The following is a 14,865-nucleotide window of genomic DNA, read 5'->3' as shown; positions in this document are numbered from 1 at the left end:
TTTTGATGTCCAGTGTTACATAAGGTTTCATGTACAGCCGTGACATCTATTGATGGATACAACAAAGCTGCAAATGGTACTCAAGAATGCAGAACCAAACAATCCAAATTTGGATTAGCAGATTCTGCATTATTTTCTTTTACAAAATCATCTTCAACATTTGAATGCCCCCTGAGGTATGATTGGAAATGAAAATGCTATCTTCTTGAAAGCAATGAAAATAGTTGGAAAAAAAAATACCTTTATATAGGACTGTGAAGGTTGTGTAAAAGCTTCCACATTGAACTGTAGACTCGACGGAGACATTTCGATTGGAGCACACAAAACTGTTTTAAGAAAGGCTCTTCATTAGGTGATTGCATGTGAAGGCATCATCATCACTGCATGAAAGAGCCCACCTGTGGCTTGTATGCGTGGTTGTTGCATTGCCATGTTGATAGACCAGGGAATCACTTTCATAACAGACTTGCTGTCAGATGAAAAGTGGGGCGAACCGGATCTCGGGGAAGGTAGTGGAGAAGGAACAGGCCATCTCATTCCGTTAACCATCAACGGCAGTTTAAAGTCATAGTCAGCTGACTGCAAACAGACATTTAATTACAGTTGTTTATTCAACGTCTTCCTGTTTAAATATAATATACGGTATACAGTGGCGCCTTAAGATAGGATGCATGTTGAATTTTTTGCATAACCACGTTCATCATTTGAATCGCCCGTACGTATCACAATTTTTTTTGTAATGTCAAAAGTTAGTGTTTGATTAATATTACGGGACAACTGCTATGTATGGAGCAAGCCAGGAGATTTGGGCTACCTTGTGACTACTTGCCCAGTCATGTGGTACACCTTTAAAAAAAAACGTCCTGGATATTTGAACAAAGGCCAAAATTTTAAAGATACTACAATCATATCTGCACAAAAGAGGCGCTAATTCTCTGCCAAATCGCTGCTTGTTATGAACCTGGTTGAGTTCACTGCCACCACTAGTCTAGTCCCTTATATCTCAAGGCACCACTGTGCTCCACAATTTGTGAGCTTCTTACCTGGGTTGGGGAGAAGACAAGATAGCACTTGACTGTCTGGTGTCCCCGTGCCTCCAGTGCCCTCACAACTGAATAATTCTCTTCTAAATATTGAAATAAAAGATTGAATTAAAAAAAAAATGTAGTTACAGAAATGATATCATGATTAAGTGTGGCTGCTTGCATACGTGAAGCAGGCTGAGGAACCTGCAGAGAGAAGTCTGGATGTTGTGACAGGTTGAAGGTGAGCCGAGCTGCAGCTGCTGAGTGATTGATCACTTCAAAAGGTACCGCTCTCTCAGAACCAGTATGGACACCGTAGAAATGGAAGAGGGACTAGATAGAAAGTAGTGAGTCAACCAGAGGACACATTATTCAAGACATATAGGAGCACCATACCATGCAAGTCAATGGCACTATTAATCTATTAATGAGCAAGGCTTTAATGCCCAGAAAGAAGAAATACTGTGGTCACCAGTGTCCCATCCCTGTGCTACTACATAATGGATTATTTTTTTCAATTCAGAGTGAAGAATGTTATGTGACATAGTCCTTGCGTAGTTGTTTTATATCTTAAGTCCTCATAGGAAAATGTTTAGGCACTGCTTGACCAAAACAATACTCGCCTCTGGTTTTATCTGACGTACAACCCAAAGACTCGAAAAACTAGAACACATCACGAGAAGCCCAACCAGATTTTCAAGAAAAACAAAACAAAGAGTGGTAAAATTATGATCTTCTTTTCACTAGTCAACACACTCACCACACTGATATCAACATTAGGAGGCTCCACAGACCCACCCACTCGCACCTCAATGGACTTCATGTTCTTCACAGCGATCTGTAATAAGCACACTTATTTACTTTAAGCAAAAGATCCGTTTTCTCTCAGTTACTACTCGGACATTTCTTACAGAAACTCTGGTATCGAATCTGATGACGGAGTCAGGGTGAAAGTGGATCTTTAGGACAGCCTTCCCTCGGCTGGGCACCACTCCCTCGCACGGGATGACCACCAAGCACGGCACAGGGCACACATCAAGCACCTATAGCAGACAGATTTTTACTGTCTGAATGTGGATGAGAACTTGAGCCGAGACCTATGACACCGGCCTTACTCGATAATAGGCATGGTTGTGGCCATTATTGTGTAAGATCATCGTTCTAACTGAGGGCATGTTGAGAGGCACAGACTCAAACAACAACCTGTTCTCTGCTACTCGGAGGCAAGTGGAGCCAATCTGAAAGCACACAAACAGTGAAAGAGAGCCCTGCCAACTCTGCATTGTTTTTGTCATTGAACATTGTTTTTTTTTTTTTCATTTGAAAAAACGTGGCATCCCAATCTGGATGATGTCACATATTGTATTTATAAAAACATGGAGTAGCAACATAATTAAATTCAATGTAAAGAATTCAACCGTTTGTATCTCATGATTACTGTAAAATCCTGTGAATAATAAGAATCTAATTATTTTCTTCAAGAAATAGATGTTGGAGCATTTAAGCATTCAGTAATTCCAAAATGCGAGCAAGATGGCTAAGACACCACAACTACAGTCATGAGGACAGTTTTCATTGGCACCTTGGCAATGCAGTGTAGCCGCTGTATGTTGCCATCGGTGCAATAGAGGTCAAAGTCGCCTTCTAGAGGTGATGAGAACGAGGCATGCCACACCACCTCACAATCCATTTCTTTATAGGGCTCCACTGTACCTGGGGGAGAGGAACACATTGGACCCAATCTATTTAAACCAATGTAAACCTATTGCAAAAAAGTGCACACAACCAATTGCAGTAGGGAACAGTCAGGGTTAGAAAAATCTTTAACACTAGGTGACTCCCGTGTAACTTGAGCTGCAATCTGACTTGTTCTTTCTGAACGCAACCAAATGCCCAGATATAAGAGGCTGCGCAACTACACTGCCTCATCAGTCTAATTTATTTCATATTTGCTTACATTTGAGTTGTTATAGGTAAGGTTGGTGGTGGGGGTGGGGGGGGTATCTTGGTCTGTTTTTTCTGCAACATAAAAATTTGAACTGTGTTTAGACCAATATACATATAGTAAAAGTGAATATTGGATTTTATTTTTGTCCAATCAGATTTTATCCTCTTATGTGTTACAGTAATCCCTCCTACTTCGCGGGGGTTACGTTCCAGACCCACCCGCGAAATGGGAATTTCCGCGAAATAGAAACTAGATTTTTTTGAAGTATGAGCCATAATTTTAACACTTCAGAACACTTAAACTGCTTTCTAAAACAGGATATTCTATTTTTATCGCTGACATCAACCAGCTCGCTGCTAGGGGACTTTCATATCAATGGACTGTGCGCTCCGCATTCATGCCTTAGCGACGAGACTAACAGTGTATCGCTATGTCCAGATGAAGGCCACCGCCGGTGGAGAGAACGCCCTGAAGTCACATGTGACGATAAAGTATACTGTACTGACTCTTTAATTTATTCATTTCAAAACAAGAAAACGACTTTTAAACGTAAGCTATCATTATTAAAGGAAAATGAAGAAACTCAAGTGGCCGCGAAACCTCGTGAAATGATGAAATTTCTGCGATAAAATAATTAATTTACGCATTTTTGAAAACCCGCGATACAGCGAAGCCGCGATAGTTGAAGCCGCGAAGTAGGAGGGATTACTGTACTTCCTTCTGAGTAAATAGTGCTGGCATGACTTAAACTACAGTTTTACAGCAATGGGACTATTTATTTAGGGTGACAGATTTCAAATTGACCCTCAATGGAATCAGCATCATTCTGCATGCTGATTTGTTAGACAGAGCAAAAGTTTGCTATCACAACTTGAACTAGCAAAACACATTTGTAGCAATGTACGCATATTGATACATTGACTAATCAGCATATCTGCTGAGTATGAGTTTCATTTAATTTGTATAGTTTTGTCATAATTATTAGATTCTTAAGTCCTCCAAACCATGTGACACCATTGCACTTGGCTGCTTTTTTCTTTGGGTATTAGTTTCTATTTTAATGTGATACTGCGGGTGTTAAAAAAATGTTCGATTGAGTCAGATAAAGCCCCACTAAAGGCCCTGAGAGCAAATAGACAGATCGCCACTGCAATATGGACACTGTCAGAACCTGTGGCTGGTCGAATAGAGAAGAGGATGCCGCTCTCTGGAACGATGGGCCACCATGTGAATTCTGCAGGCTGATTACGTGGGTTTTGAATAGTAACTGAGCTTCGGTAGCCCGATGAGGCAAGCAAGTTTGCGTTGGGAGTAAGCGTCAGCAGGTGGGTGGACAATTGCAGGTAGTTTCGTACAACTTGAGCCTTGACCAGAATCTGTCCTGGATGTTGCTTATTCAGTGTGTAAGACACAGGTCTGGAGATCAAAAAATATATTTTAACATGACTGATGTTGTTACAAGTAGGGTAGATGAAATGCGAGTTCCTCTTCCAACCTGTAGAATTGACCCAGCTTGTTGCTTTGAAACGTGAGGGTTACCGCATTGTGGGAAACCGGTGGCAACACGTGAGACAGAGGAGATGAGCCCTGTAGCTCAAAGCAGTCCACTTCAAACTGGACCAGCACAAACGTTGACAGGGGATTGATGAGCTCTACTTTCTGCTCACACACCGAATGGAAACACACTTCGCCGAAGTCCACAAATTTTGGGCCTTGTGGGAAATCAGACAGAGCATAAGATTTTTTGGAAGGTGAGACAAAGGCCATTTGCTATAAATAATGAAATATCTATGGATATAAAGTTCATTGAAATAATAATAATTCAAAGTCCACACATTTTAGGTCCTTATGGGAAATCAGAGCATAAGATTTTTTTGGAGGTGATACTATGTCCATTTGCTATAAATAATGAAATATATATGGATATACAGTTCATTGAAATAATAATAATTATAGTAATAATAGAAACAATTATTAGTTTTCATTTATTCATTCATCCTCAGAACTGCTTTATTATTACCGACCTATGATAACCTGGTAAAGCTCCTGAGGCGTCAAAGTCTTGTCACAGTCTGTCATCTCCTGGTGAGTAGCTGGTATTGGATGTGAATCCATTGAGACCTACATTAATAATAAGAGCAAATTTTTCTTGATAGTTGGCATAGAAAAAAGAAAAAAAAACACTAAGACATTGATTGATTGGTCTGTGAAGCATGCTGCTGACCGGTCTGGCAGTGGGGGTTTTGCTCTTGGGCTGGCTACAGGAAGAATACGTCAGCCTGCTCCTTGACTTCTGATTCGGCTTCACATCATGCAGGACAAGTTTAGGTGACTCAAGCCCTTGTGCAGGTATAATCCCAAATTTGTCCGCTTGCTCTTCAAGTCTAGTAACAAAACAAGAGAGAGATTCATTTTCATCACATATTTTCAATCTTTACCATTCTGTCAGCAACAAGGATACTTATTAATACTTTGTCTTGATCTTCTGCAGGCGTATTTGTCTGAGCTGCCTGATGAAGTCGGTGTATCTCTGTTTATGCAGACGTTTTTTCTCCACCTCCTCCCAAGTGAAGCTATAGTCTGGATCCACATAGTTGTATCGCTGTACTCCGGTGAAGATAGTCCTGAGTAAAGGAAACACAGGGTGTTTTGTCATCTTTTTAATATTTCCTTTCTGCGCTTACCTATATTGGGTGTAAGGTGAGGACGGTCTGACGCTACTGATTCGGTCGTTTGGCAAAGCCAGAAACTCCTCATGGGCTAAACTTTGACCATTCTTCCTGTCCTGCATGTGGAAGGTTGTCTTACGAGCGCTGACCACAGCAGCGCGTGCCATTCCATAGCAGCAGTCCAATTCACTGGATGGGACGTGAGGACGTAAACCTGTGGGATTGCTCACCACTGGTGTAATACCTAAAAAGAAAAGGAATATTCTTATTGACAATTCTAATGACTATGATGATATTTTGGAAATATTCCATCAAATATATGAGCTGAAGGAAAATGAATCATTTTGACAGTACGTTCCACCATAGCGATGTTTCAGGGTTGGCTGAAGCCTGCAATGAATGCTCATGTTCATTTCTTCAAATTGACTCATTATCCTAAACTTGTGAGAAGTTTGTAATATTTACCAGGATTTAATTTAGGTGAAGGATGTGTGGTTCCAATTTTGCAGATGACTGAGAGGTGGAGTGGAATGGTGTAAAAGCTGCCAAGCCTTAACTTAGCATTATCCTCGCTGGGGTCATTAGCCTTCTGGCGTGCGACGTAACCCAAAACATCAAGTTTCTGGCACATTTGGAATGTCCCCTGCTGCCGCGCATTGAAAAACAAAACTATTTCCTGATGAAGAAAGACAAACAACAGAATCATCCCAATCAGTTACACTGCTGTGCTTCAAAATGTACAGGAGTGATTTCCAACCACTGTGTACTGGCGTATTCAAATAAACCGCCCGAGATGATGATGAAAATGTCTCACGGTTGGGAAACACTCAATATGATGAGTGACAGTCTTACCTTACACAGTCCAGGGGCAATAGTGCCGCTGGAAGGCTGAGCGCCAAATAGCGCCAACTTTCGGAAGCGGAAGTGTATGGGAAGATGCAGACAGAGATTCTGCAGCACGCAAAGGTGTTCCACACGCTGGCCCACCTCGCAATTGGGAAAGTCAAATTTATTGGAGGGACTCGGAATCAGATCCACAGGCAACCCGGTGCCCGTAACTGCCAACTCGATAGTGGTTTTACCTGAGACAAGTGAAAAAAAAAAATGGCTGCATTTGATAACTATATGTCACTCAACTAAACTTGTGATTCACCTAACACAAACATAACAGAGATTTGAATGTGAACTTCAAAATTGAAGCAGACCTGTAAATCACATGCCATCAATCAAAAATCGTGCATTGACAACAAATAAAATAAAACAAAACAAAAAAAAGAATTTTATACACATTCACAGATATGCACTTTACAGGTGCCTTCAATTTTGTCACTAGGTAACTCGGGCAGATGTAGAAGAAAAAAAAGTATGTGTGTTTGTGAATACCATTTTGGTGAGCAAATCCATGTTTGGTTCGAACTGAGTCCAGGTGCAGAAAAAGACAGTAGTCCTGCCGAATGGCTTGGCATTGAGACTTCTTCTGTAATCTGAGGGCGGGAATTTAGCCATTTCTACAAGTAGCAAAACAGTGGTGCCTCGAGATAACGATTTAACAAGTTCCACGACTACACGTGTCGTGCAAAAGAGGCATTTGTCAAACCATTTTTTCCTGTTGAGATGAATGAAAATGCCATTATTATTTTTTCCAGCCCCCCTAGCTCAAAAACAAACCAACAACAAAAAATATTTTATTCTATTTTGAAAAGAATTTGAAAATATTGTTATATTAGCTATGTACACGTTTGTGTTTGTTTATGGCAAAGTTTCTGCTCAAATATTTGTTCTTCAAGAATATAACATTGCCAAATCCAACAATATTGGTTCTGTTGTTTAACAAATTCAAGATAATGAAGTAACTGACAGTATTCCTGACTGATATGTCCAATTTTCTAAACACATCATTTTGGCTTTACCTATGAAAAACAGGGCCGAAGCGTACTGTCACAGTAGTTTTCTTATACGGTCCCAGTTTGCCTTGGTTGGGAATACACTCCACCACCGGACATGGGCAGCGGGGGGTTGGGTTGCACCGCTGCATTTTGGGCAGCAAAGCGAAGTCTGTGCTCTTGTCGAGATTTGCTCCCTGCACAGCAGCAGCATCGTCATCACATTTATTTCCGATATACAGTCATTTCCCAAGGACATTACTTACACTTTCCGTCCCAGCAGCAGAATCTTTAAGTAAGCAGACCCATTCGCATGCTTGAGGCCCATTATTGGTCAAGACCACACGCTCCACGCGGGACGTCCCATAGTAGACTGGTCCGAAACACAGACGAGACAAGGGGTTCCCCTGTCAAATAAAATGACATGTATATTTCCATGTTTATCATAAAGACACGATTTGTGAGTGATGATAACTGGCTGGAGTACTTGTACGTCCGAGAGCTCAAGATGCTGTTCAACCACTCGAGCTCTGATCTTAAGAACCACAGTGGAGCAACATTGAAGCCTGACCCTAGTAAAGTAGACATGATGAGAACAAAGCAGAATTAGACAAATGTTTGTTATGTTTTGCCTTCGCTGCTTTTTAGCAATAAATAAAAAGCTAAAACTACAACCCAATACTTCCAATGATTATTATTAATTGCTTATGATATTGCTTTAGTAAATTAGCATGTGGGTTTGAGTGCAAATGAAATGAAATCAAGCTTACAGGGCTTTTTCATCAACTTGTCTTGGTTTATCGGCATGCAATTCAACTGTCAATCGCCTGCTGGCGCCAGGCGCTACAACTCCACTGCAAGGAGAAAGTCGGACTAAACAGTCTCCATTGTGCAGCACCTGGAACACACCTTAAAAACACCACGCAAGTACATGAGATACTCAATAAAACACACTCATTAATAAAGTTACATTCTGAGAGAAAATTTGCAATGCTATTTGCCCACAAAATGAAAACATCACAAATATTTTACTGAAATAATAGTGGTGTGTGTGGTTGTAGTGGTTGTACTGACATAAAATGGAAAGGTTGTGCATCACTGGCGAGGACATGAACAAAGACACGTTACTAGCAGTAAGAATAAAAAAAATCTTCAGACCAATGTAACCTCTCACGACACACTAATGCGCTATAGCACATGGGTTTGGATTCCACTATTTTATAGGTTCTGTTATAACCACCTGATGACCTTGAATTACCTGATGCTGTTCCTTGATTGGTGATAGGAATGTATCTTCTGAAGATCTGACCGCTGGCAGGAAGAAAGCCAAAGTCCAAATGCGAGTCCATGGATAGGGAGCAAGTCCGAGGACGACTACATGAACACGTTGAGAAAAAGGAATGAAACGAATACAGAATCATCTTGCAACTTGACTATGTTTTGTTTCATCTGTAATCATTTCTTACATCTGCAGTGGGACTTCAATGGCTTCCGTTGCATCTATATGAACATAAATGTAGTCTGTGACCTTCTCCTCTTCCACGGGGATGAACTCCAGTGTGCCGCTAACAGACAAACCAGGCGGTATATTCTTAGCAACTCGGGGTGCTGAGAACTTAAACACCTGTGAGAAAACAAGAAAAAAGGAAAATATAAATCCACTTATCCAATTGCAAGAAAAAAATAACGGGAACTCCTTAAGAATGGCCTGAATTTCTGCATAGCTTGATCATACAAAAAAAAAAAAAACAGGAACGGATGTCATTGGAGGACAGATGTAAACTAAAATTGAATTGTTTGGAGGGAAGACAAAATGCTATGTGTGGAGAAAATAAACAGTAACTTGGTAGTGTGGTGGACAGGGCAACATTGTTTTGGGGCTGCTTTGCTTCCTCAGGCCTAGACACAATTCCATCACCTTCAAACAAAAAGGAATTCTTAAATGAAGAATTTATGGCCGTCTGTCTGCGGCAATTCACTGTATGGAATGTCACATGACTAAATCTAGAAAACAGGTTGGCAGACTAAATTCAAAAAGGTCACATAATTTTTCTCATACTGCACAGTAACATTTATATGTTACCTTCAATGACAATGTGAAAACACGTCTCTGTATATAGGAAGTGAACGAGAGCTTTATGTTTTGCAGAAATCCAGAATGTTCTAAATGAAAAGGGTCTATCCACCTTTTCTTGAAACCGTCATATTAATCAACCCTTCAAATATTGAAAACTATTTGCACAATTCTCAGCATGTTCCACTACAGGCTGCAAACATTATTGCACATGACAAAGTGGTCTTTGCCTTGGCTTTTAAACTCACAGGTGGATTGATAAAGTGTTATTTGAGACAAAATGACATTATACTTTACCTTTAACTTGGGACTTTCAAAGAATATTTCCCTCGTGTTTCTGCCAACATTAGTGGCAGTGATGACAGTTGTGTAGAGCTTGCCCACTTCCACGTCCTTGAACTCGACGAGCGGCGGTTCAACGTGAATGGAATTCTTGGCCATTATTAAGTCTGTTGGAACGTAAATCTATTCAAAACTCCCAACAAAAATCATCTATGCTTGTCGCGGTTTTAGAGACATGGGAAAAAAATTGAGTTTTTGTGCAGTCAGCGTCCAACTTATCAATTGCTATGGTAACACAAATCGTGTAAATGATCAAATAGTCCACACGTTGGTAGACAACTTCAAATGTTACGCCGCAGTACGTATAGCGCGTGACGTTTCGGCAGTCTTCTAAATGAGGATTATTATTATTTTTTCTTTCTAAAATGTCTGGTCAAGTGTAGACCGTTAATAAACTATCTTGTCCCCAAAAAGGTCCAACGCATTGTGGCATACGCCTCTTCGACGTCGTAGTTACCTTGACAGGTCAGACGCTACACTTGTTGCCATAGAAACGAGTCACTAACCTAACCTTTACATTTATCGGCCTCAGTACAATAAAAGTTGTCTTGCAATTCCAACTGGGTTTTATCCAAGGAACCACCATTACAAACAGGAAGCAACTCGGGGATCACTTTTTTGGCATAATATTTTATTTTGCACCAGAGGAGAGACCCATACATGCTATTTATTTGCAACTATTTTGGGAATCTCAGCTCCATTTGACATTATTTGGGTGGGTAAATTATTATAAAAATTAGATGGGAAATAAATCAAGCCTAAATAATGAAATCAAATTTATTTATAGATGTGTTACAATAACTTTCCATTTCCAATTTCGCGAGCTACCTGCAATACCGCCACGTGCCACAAGAGGGCGACAAACCACCGGTTGACAATCCCCGATGTAAACTAAACTATGGATAAATGTTTTTTTTAAACTGTACTTCAGATATCTGTAGACTGTTACAAGTACAACTAATATTCACAAGTACAACTAATATTCACCAAAACTGAAAATGGTTGGAAATTTGAAAACATTTTACGATACTGAAGATCGCTTCTTTCAAAATTAAATGCACACGGCGATGGTAACTTCATAACTTTATACCAAAAAGAAAGGCAGGCAGAGGTAGGAAATAAGGGACAACATATGACTATACTTAAATAAATATGAAATGGGAAAAAAAGTTAGAAAATTTCATGTATATATTTCTTTGCTAAAGGAAAAAAAATACTTTGATCAATGTACATTGAAAAGTGTTGTATGATCAAATAAATTTAGCAAGTACAAAACAAAAACATTGAGATTCTCTAAACAATTTCAATCAAATTGGCGTTTCCCATATTTCATCATCATAAATATTATTGGTCAATGTACTTTCACAAGAGGCCATTGAATCATGATCGTGGTGGTGACCACTTGCCGTTTCTTCCTTATCGTCTGTAACCTGCTCTGCATTTGCAAAAGAATCTACAGGGAGATCATTGGATTTTTGCATGGTTAAATGTTCATTTGATGGCGTGGCCTGGACCCCTTGGTCACCTGCTGGTTCACAGCCTGCTTCTGAATGTGATAAACTTAAGCCTGCTTGGTCGCATGCTGTACCAGACGGAGTGTCTGGTAAACCAGGTCGAGCTGCGTCATCAGGGAATCCAGCGGCAGCTTGGTCGCCGAGCGGCGCCTGATCTAGACTATTCTGTGCTGAGCTGTGATCAACTATGATATCGATTGTGGCGGTGGCTGGAGCAATCGCCATGTTTTCCTCCGTGCATATTTCTGGCTTGGTGTTGGCTTCTTGAGTTGAAGTCCCACCCTCAACAGAACAGGCCTTGCTATCAACTAGGGAATCGGGCAAAGTCCTGCTTTCATTCTTAACTTCCTGGTCTGAACCTCCAGCACCTTGTGTCCGCTCGATCCCCAGCTTGAGCTGAGCTTTGCTCTCCAGCCCAAAAAAGTCATTTCGGACTACGTAGCGAACGCACTGCAGGAGGACGTTCCTCTCACGGCGGATATCCGGGGCAAGAAGCTGAACAAAACGACAACAACACGCTCATCAATCTCTCAAAAGTAAATATATTGCATGCATCTTCTCCAGCCTAAATACTTAAAAGTGAAAGTGCAATCTATAACAAATCCTCACCATCTCAAGGAGAGTGGGCCGCCGCGACATATTTTGGTATCCACGCCGACCTTGCCTTCCTCGTCTTCCTCCTCTTCTCCCTTGTCTTCTTCGGTCGTTTGATGTGTTTGAGGCAGACCAAGGACATGACACTTTGGAAGCGTAAGCATCCTGTGTCGCGGTCCTGGTGTCTATGAAATGGCCGTTGCTCTGTCCAAGCAAGTCCTTGTTTTCTTGGAGCAGTTCTTTGGTTTTTTGTATAGTCGAGTCTGAAAACAAAGAGAAATCTGGAATCATGATAAAATCACCACACTCAATCTGCAAACTCATCAAAACCATGCGAATATTACTACTTGCACGTGGAAAGAACGGTACATTTTTAAAGTTTATTTGAGCTCACCCTGTGCTCCTTCATCACTTTCACTCTCACTCATGGAGCCATAGTTGGCTACAAGACACCCGAGTCCGGCACTCATCTGTTTCGGGGCAACGACAATGCCGGCGGGCCTGGAGTCAGTGTCAGCATCGTCTTTGTCGGACTCTAATGGGAAGGTGTGAGAAAAAATTAAATGACCCAGGGCTGAATGATTTTGAAAAATAATCGGATTATGTTTTTTTTTTTTTTCAACCTCCATATTGCAATTGTGATTTAATCATTGAATCATTTTTTCTCAAGTTTTTTTTTTTTAACAAACACAAGCAATAAATTAGTCCTTGTCACAACAACACTAGATGTATTTTACTACAGTGCAATGTTGAGATGAATTCACTCAACTCACCAATGTCACCTTTGGCCAAAACTCCCAGTGGATCACCATTATGAATGGCTGGCTGGGTCGGGGGTGGCGGTCTCGTTGCTGCAGGGTCAGCATTGGATGAACGCAAACCTTGGGGATGTTGCCCCTGGAACCCGTGATGACCTCTCCCACGCCATCCTCTGCCTCTCATGCGTCTATACAACAGCATTAAAAAAAAAAAAAAAAAAAAAGGCTGATGACAATAAACCTTTATAATTAGCTCACGTCCTGTCATATATGTATTGGAAAATTCCCTGATACACACCAGTAATTAAATCTCAAACTAGAGTTTAATGGGGTCCAGTATTAGAATACAATATGTGAAAAACATTTTAATGTAAAGTACCCAAATTGAGCCGTCTCCAAAACTGCTCCCGTCTCTTCCCGTTCCTGCATCAGTTTTCTCTTTCTCTCAATATTCTGTAAAGTTGGATAGTTCCTGGAAAAAAAGGTCAAAGCTGCTGTCAGTGACTACCAAACTCAAGATAAGCCAGCATCCATTTGTAAAAACGGACTTGCGCCTCTCCTGTCTCCATTTTGCAATCTCTTCTGGGGTGTCCAACTTAATTCTCTTCATTCCAGGTGCGTGGGTCTGAAAAAGAGCTTTGACATTAGCATAGGGCACAACAAGGGATACGACGGGGTAAAGTGTTTTGGTGTCTTACATTTTTCCAATGAAAGCTGACTATTTTTTCATGTGCCATGAAGCTGCAGTCTGGGACAAAACACTAGAAGGCAGGAGACTCGGCATTAAAAGCCAGCACGCTGCGTGCTGGTGTGAAGCAATCAAAATCTGGGACTGGAATGAAAAAGAAAATTACCTTTATGTGTTGAGCGACATGCTCCTCGTACTTTGCCTGGGTGTTAAATCCTTTGTCGCATGGGTCACAAAAATGCAATTCTTTGTTGTTTTGACGCTAAAAGACAAAAGGCAAGTTTCATTTGTTCAGACCAAAAAAAAAAGACCAACAGAGGGGGGCAGGTTACTGGACGGCTAACCGATTTTCTTAGATGTTTATAAATAATAATGAACTTTGTACGACGACAGTGTACAAAGTAGGCCGTAACTAGAGCACATTTGGTATTTGAACGATGAAGTGGTCCTTAAAAAAGATTCTCCCCTGTAGGAGGTAAAGGGACCACCGCCACCCCTAAAAAAAAAGTCAGCAAATGATTGAAAAACAATACAAGAGTAACAACACTAACCTTTTTCCCACGGTTCCATGCTGGTCCGTAATTGCTCCAATTTTGTTGTCTGGGTTGATTCCATTGATGACCTGACCAATTTAAGAGACAATCACTCAGCCATCAAGAAAATGTAGGAGAATCATGCAAAGTTGGGGGTTAGGGTCTGTCAAACGTTTTACACTGGTTTTCTAATGTTTGTTAGATTATGTCTCTAGTTAAATGTAAAGCTATACATGCCCACTTTGTCATTTTGAAATAAACATTTCATAAATCTGAAACATTACGATAATCAATGCAATGTCAGCTTGTTGTCTAAAGCGTGTTGCACCACAGCAATATTTGCTGAAAATGTATTTTCCTGTTTTCATGTACACTGGCAACTTGCTTGACCAAATCAATATGCATTAAAAAAAATTTTAACCAAAACACGCTCATAAACGTTGGCGCTCACCGTATGAATATTGAGATCCATAGATTCCTGACACTGGTCGGTAGTTCCAATTAGCTTGGCTGCTGTAAGCCATCCTGGGCTCAGGTTCGCAGGGTGACTCGTTCCAAGTCCACATGCTGGGGTGGAAGCTGCTTTTAGATCCGGCGGGCGGCTGAGGTTGTGACAATTGGATGGAGTTCGGAGGCGGACAGTCGAAATTGGGTGGAGGATAGAAGCCAAGTTTATCCATACTTCACACTCGTGGTCTTGTTTAAGGATTAAAATGAAAATAAATGTTACAGTAATCGTCTTGTCCTGGTCTCACAAACATGTGCTGTTTTTGCTTCGATCTTCTTCACTTGGTATGTGGCAGTTGGCGATTTGCGTTGAGATGTGCTACCGCCATC

The 14,865-nt window shown here is 40.8% G+C and overlaps 2 protein-coding genes across 5 annotated transcripts in view; both read right to left on the bottom strand.

Annotated features, from left to right (window-relative positions):
• Positions 1-10,548, bottom strand: part of LOC147062145 (cilia- and flagella-associated protein 47-like) — a 33,257-nt gene extending 22,709 nt beyond the window's left edge. For 3 of the 4 annotated variants that reach the window (XM_085915474.1, XM_085915484.1, XM_085915492.1), the window contains exons 1-24: positions 9,897-10,225; positions 8,992-9,149; positions 8,784-8,899; positions 8,296-8,434; positions 8,013-8,097; positions 7,792-7,932; positions 7,553-7,722; positions 7,026-7,126; positions 6,495-6,724; positions 6,108-6,318; positions 5,658-5,886; positions 5,445-5,597; positions 5,198-5,357; positions 4,998-5,094; positions 4,469-4,685; positions 4,145-4,389; positions 2,608-2,738; positions 2,141-2,263; positions 1,937-2,068; positions 1,786-1,863; positions 1,211-1,358; positions 1,044-1,126; positions 399-579; positions 241-326 (exon numbers count right to left, since the gene is read on the bottom strand). In XM_085915474.1, coding sequence (XP_085771600.1) covers positions 241-326; positions 399-579; positions 1,044-1,126; positions 1,211-1,358; positions 1,786-1,863; positions 1,937-2,068; positions 2,141-2,263; positions 2,608-2,738; positions 4,145-4,389; positions 4,469-4,685; positions 4,998-5,094; positions 5,198-5,357; positions 5,445-5,597; positions 5,658-5,886; positions 6,108-6,318; positions 6,495-6,724; positions 7,026-7,126; positions 7,553-7,722; positions 7,792-7,932; positions 8,013-8,097; positions 8,296-8,434; positions 8,784-8,899; positions 8,992-9,149; positions 9,897-10,040 — 3,558 coding nt within the window. In that variant the 5' untranslated portion in view covers positions 10,041-10,225. Of the gene's footprint in view, positions 1-240; positions 327-398; positions 580-1,043; positions 1,127-1,210; positions 1,359-1,785; positions 1,864-1,936; positions 2,069-2,140; positions 2,264-2,607; positions 2,739-4,144; positions 4,390-4,468; positions 4,686-4,997; positions 5,095-5,197; positions 5,358-5,444; positions 5,598-5,657; positions 5,887-6,107; positions 6,319-6,494; positions 6,725-7,025; positions 7,127-7,552; positions 7,723-7,791; positions 7,933-8,012; positions 8,098-8,295; positions 8,435-8,783; positions 8,900-8,991; positions 9,150-9,896; positions 10,226-10,398 lie in introns of those variants that run through there. The other variant, XM_085915469.1, reaches the window with a different exon arrangement.
• Positions 10,549-10,704: 156 nt separating this feature from the next.
• Positions 10,705-14,848, bottom strand: nufip1 (nuclear FMR1 interacting protein 1). Its single transcript, XM_085915455.1, has 10 exons — positions 14,480-14,848; positions 14,047-14,117; positions 13,662-13,757; positions 13,506-13,568; positions 13,356-13,432; positions 13,187-13,279; positions 12,823-12,995; positions 12,444-12,584; positions 12,065-12,312; positions 10,705-11,950 (listed from the first exon to the last, which is right to left on the bottom strand). Exons 1-10 carry the CDS (start codon positions 14,706-14,708, stop codon positions 11,249-11,251), a joined length of 1,893 nt encoding a protein of 630 aa, XP_085771581.1. The 5' UTR covers positions 14,709-14,848; the 3' UTR covers positions 10,705-11,248.
• Between the last annotated feature and the right edge of the window lie 17 nt (positions 14,849-14,865).

Source organism: Syngnathus leptorhynchus, chromosome 1 (assembly GCF_054491065.1).
Source record: "Syngnathus leptorhynchus isolate UIUO chromosome 1, UIUO_Slep, whole genome shotgun sequence".
Classification (NCBI taxonomy): domain Eukaryota; kingdom Metazoa; phylum Chordata; class Actinopteri; order Syngnathiformes; family Syngnathidae; genus Syngnathus; species Syngnathus leptorhynchus.
Note: the sequence above shows the minus strand (reverse complement) of the source record. Positions and strands in the feature narration are given on the sequence as shown.